Source organism: Malurus melanocephalus, unplaced genomic scaffold (genome assembly GCF_030028575.1).
Source record: "Malurus melanocephalus ecotype Western Australia unplaced genomic scaffold, MMel_1.1 scaffold_1544, whole genome shotgun sequence".
NCBI classification, from domain to species: Eukaryota; Metazoa; Chordata; class Aves; order Passeriformes; family Maluridae; genus Malurus; species Malurus melanocephalus.
Window position 1 is genome coordinate 15,021 of NW_026624776.1, and position 2,936 is coordinate 17,956.

Genomic DNA, 2,936 nt, shown 5'->3' on the forward strand with positions numbered 1-2,936 from the left:
CTCAGGCCCAGGGGCACCTTGGTGGAAGTAATAATTTTCTGACCAGCTCATGTCAAATGTAAACTATTCCAGCTAATGGTAGAGGCTGTGTCTTGGTTTCTTGCATTGTCTCCTTTTCATTTCCTGGCACGTGCCATGTGCCTTCCTACATGAATTCTTCTGTAAGTGCTGAGATGAGTGGCCCAAGAATTTCTGGGCCATAAAAAGAACAGCACAGGCAGGATGCTCAGATCTTCTCCGATCAATGAGTCAGTGGCATCCCATGCCGGCACATAATGTAAACCTGTGTAATTTCTCTGTGATAGAATGGCAAAGTAGAGTTCTCCTGTCTTGGCATCCAGGCAGGGGACGCTTTGGTGCAATGCTCTCCTACCTGCCCACCTTGAAGGATGGGGCTCACCCTGGAAGAAAAATGGGAGGAGGCAGAAAAGAGCCATTATGTACTGACCCAAACTCTCCCATTCCACTCCCACCAGTGCCCTGTAGGACTGGAGGAAATAGAGGATTCTTGAATGAAGTAAGGGAGYTGAATCTTTAAGAAAGAGATGTGGATGGACTGAATCAGAGAATTGAAGAATCATAGAATGCTAAGGGTGGGAAGGGACCTTAAAGATCATCTAATCCAACCACCCCAGTGAGCAGGGACACTGAAATTAATTTAGGAGTTGTTAAGAGTTGTTGTGGGGGAAAGGGGGTTGCGAGTTTTTTTTTTTCTTTTTTTTTTTTTTTTTTTTTTTTTTTTCTCCATATTTTTTTTTTTTTTTTTCATTGCAAGTATCTTGAACAAATGTTCTCAACTCATCCCTCACTGACCCTTTCTCCTGGCCAAGCCACTCTGTGTGTTTCCCAGACTGGTCTTTCAGAAGTCCTCAACTGTCTCTGTAATTCAAAATTTCTGAGGTTCATTTTACAATTTAGAAACAAAACAGAGCAAGACTGTGAAAAAAACCCACTGAAATAACTTCATCTCCAACTCTTTTTCAGAATTGCAACTGCTCTTTGTCATTCCTCATTCTCTTCCATTTCCTCCATTTTTAAGCAGCACAGTGGGGTGTAGAATAAGGGGCTGCAGTTAGCACACAACAGATTTTTTGGGCAAAGATTGACTTTAACAGACCTGATCATGAAAAAGCAACAGGAGTTTGCCTACCAACTCACATATTCCTATCTTTCGAGGCACAGTTGCTAGACATGCAGACAATTTTTTTTTTGGGAGGTCCTTGTGCTTGAACATGGAAGCAGTTTGAATCAAAGATGTCTGATTTCCCCTGTACCACACAGAGAATCTGTTCTACCTCACACAAGAGAACACCACCCAGGTTCCAGTCCCTTCAGTCCAACACCCATTTGCTGTGAGGTGCAGCCACTTCCTCACTCAGCACCAGACGGATGAGCTGTACAAGTACATCCGGCATTTGGTCCAGAGAGGATGAAACTGCATCCCATCCCAGTCACAAGCAACATTCCAGGGTCAATTCAGAGACTTTAATTCAACAGTCTGCCTGGAACCACTCAAAAATCTGTGCGCTCATATAAGGACAGGAAAAACTCAGCAGCTGGGGCCACTGCTGACACACCATGTCSCCTCACGTGGCAGTCCTTGGGCAAGAAGCATAAATGTTGCCCATTTCCGGGCAACATTGCCGCTAACAAACCCACAGGAATGACACAGGTTCACATCAGCTGACAGTATGGAATGCTACCAAGTCCTTGACCTGAGCTTTCTGCCTGCACTGATGTGTTTACATCCCGGAAAGCCTTGGGCTTGTCCTCCCAGCACTTACAGAAGCCCTCGAGCTTGGGGAAGAATGCCACACGTGCCAGGAAGTGAAAAGGAGACAATGCAGGAAACCAAGACACAGCCCCTACYATTAGCTGGGATAATYTGCATTAGRCMTGACTTGGTCAGGAAATTATTACCTCCACCAAGGTGCCTCTAGGCCTGAGGCAGTGCAGAACTGCTATAAAAGGTAGCCCAAGTCTCTGCTCTCTAATCCACTTCTCTCACMTCCTTCTCTTCAGGAATCAGGTGAGTGGGAAGYCTCTTCTCCTCATTSTCCTCRTGYTTCTGCTTCAAGACCAGCACTTTMCTRGCTGTAGRTCTCMGCTGAAAGGGGCATTTAGAGCCCAGGGCTGGGAGCTGCTTGTGTTGGGAGAGGGCAGGGGAGAGAAGGTCTTGTGCAGAGAGAGSCTGGKAYTGGGCTCAGGTGGCTCCTGGGCTCTGAGCTGGGCACTGCAGTGTGGGCCAGGAGGTGCCTTGGCTGCAGGGTGGTTGGGGGCAGTGCTGCTTCTCATGTGTCCTCACTTTGTGCTTGTCCCTGTTTTTTGTGCCAGGTGCACCTGTGACCCCGAGCCATGTCCTGCTGCCCACCCTCCTGCAACCCTTGCTGCCAGCCCTGCGGCCCCTGCCCGCTGGCCAACAGCTGCAATGAGTGCTGTGTCCGCCAGTGCCAGAGCTCCCACGTGGCCATCCAGCCCTCCCCGGTGCTGGTGACCCTGCCTGGCCCCATCCTTCAGTCCTYCCCTCAGAACACCGTGGTGGGATCTTCTACCTCAGCTGCTGTTGGCAGCATCCTCAGCTGTGAGGGAGTGCCCATCAACTCTGGTGGCTTTGACCTCTCCTGCATCACCAACTGCTGCAGTAGCAGCAGCTGCCGTCCCTGCTAAATCTGCTGGCAACGTCCTTGGGCAAGAACCTCCAAGACCTCTGAACCTAGTTCTGGGCAGAGACAGAGCTTTGGGACATTGTATTTAGTGTCTGAGCTATTGTTTCCTTATTCTAYTCTTCTCCCTCTTTATTTGCTGTCCATGTCTCCCCAGGCCAGTCTAGTGGGGATGTGTTCCACTCCCTCCCTCTTTTGGGCAGACAGATGGACACCCTGCAGGAGCTTCACTGCATCTGAAGCTGCTCCTGGTGCCCTCTGTGAGCCACCTCC

At 49.3% G+C, this 2,936-nt stretch overlaps 1 protein-coding gene across 1 annotated transcript; it reads left to right on the forward strand.

Annotated features, from left to right (window-relative positions):
• Positions 1-2,355: 2,355 nt before the first annotated feature.
• On the forward strand, positions 2,356-2,667 carry LOC130587113 (feather keratin Cos1-2-like). Its single transcript, XM_057388071.1, has one exon. The coding sequence runs from the start codon at positions 2,356-2,358 to the stop codon at positions 2,665-2,667; it is 312 nt and encodes a 103-aa protein (XP_057244054.1).
• The last annotated feature ends 269 nt before the right edge of the window (positions 2,668-2,936 follow it).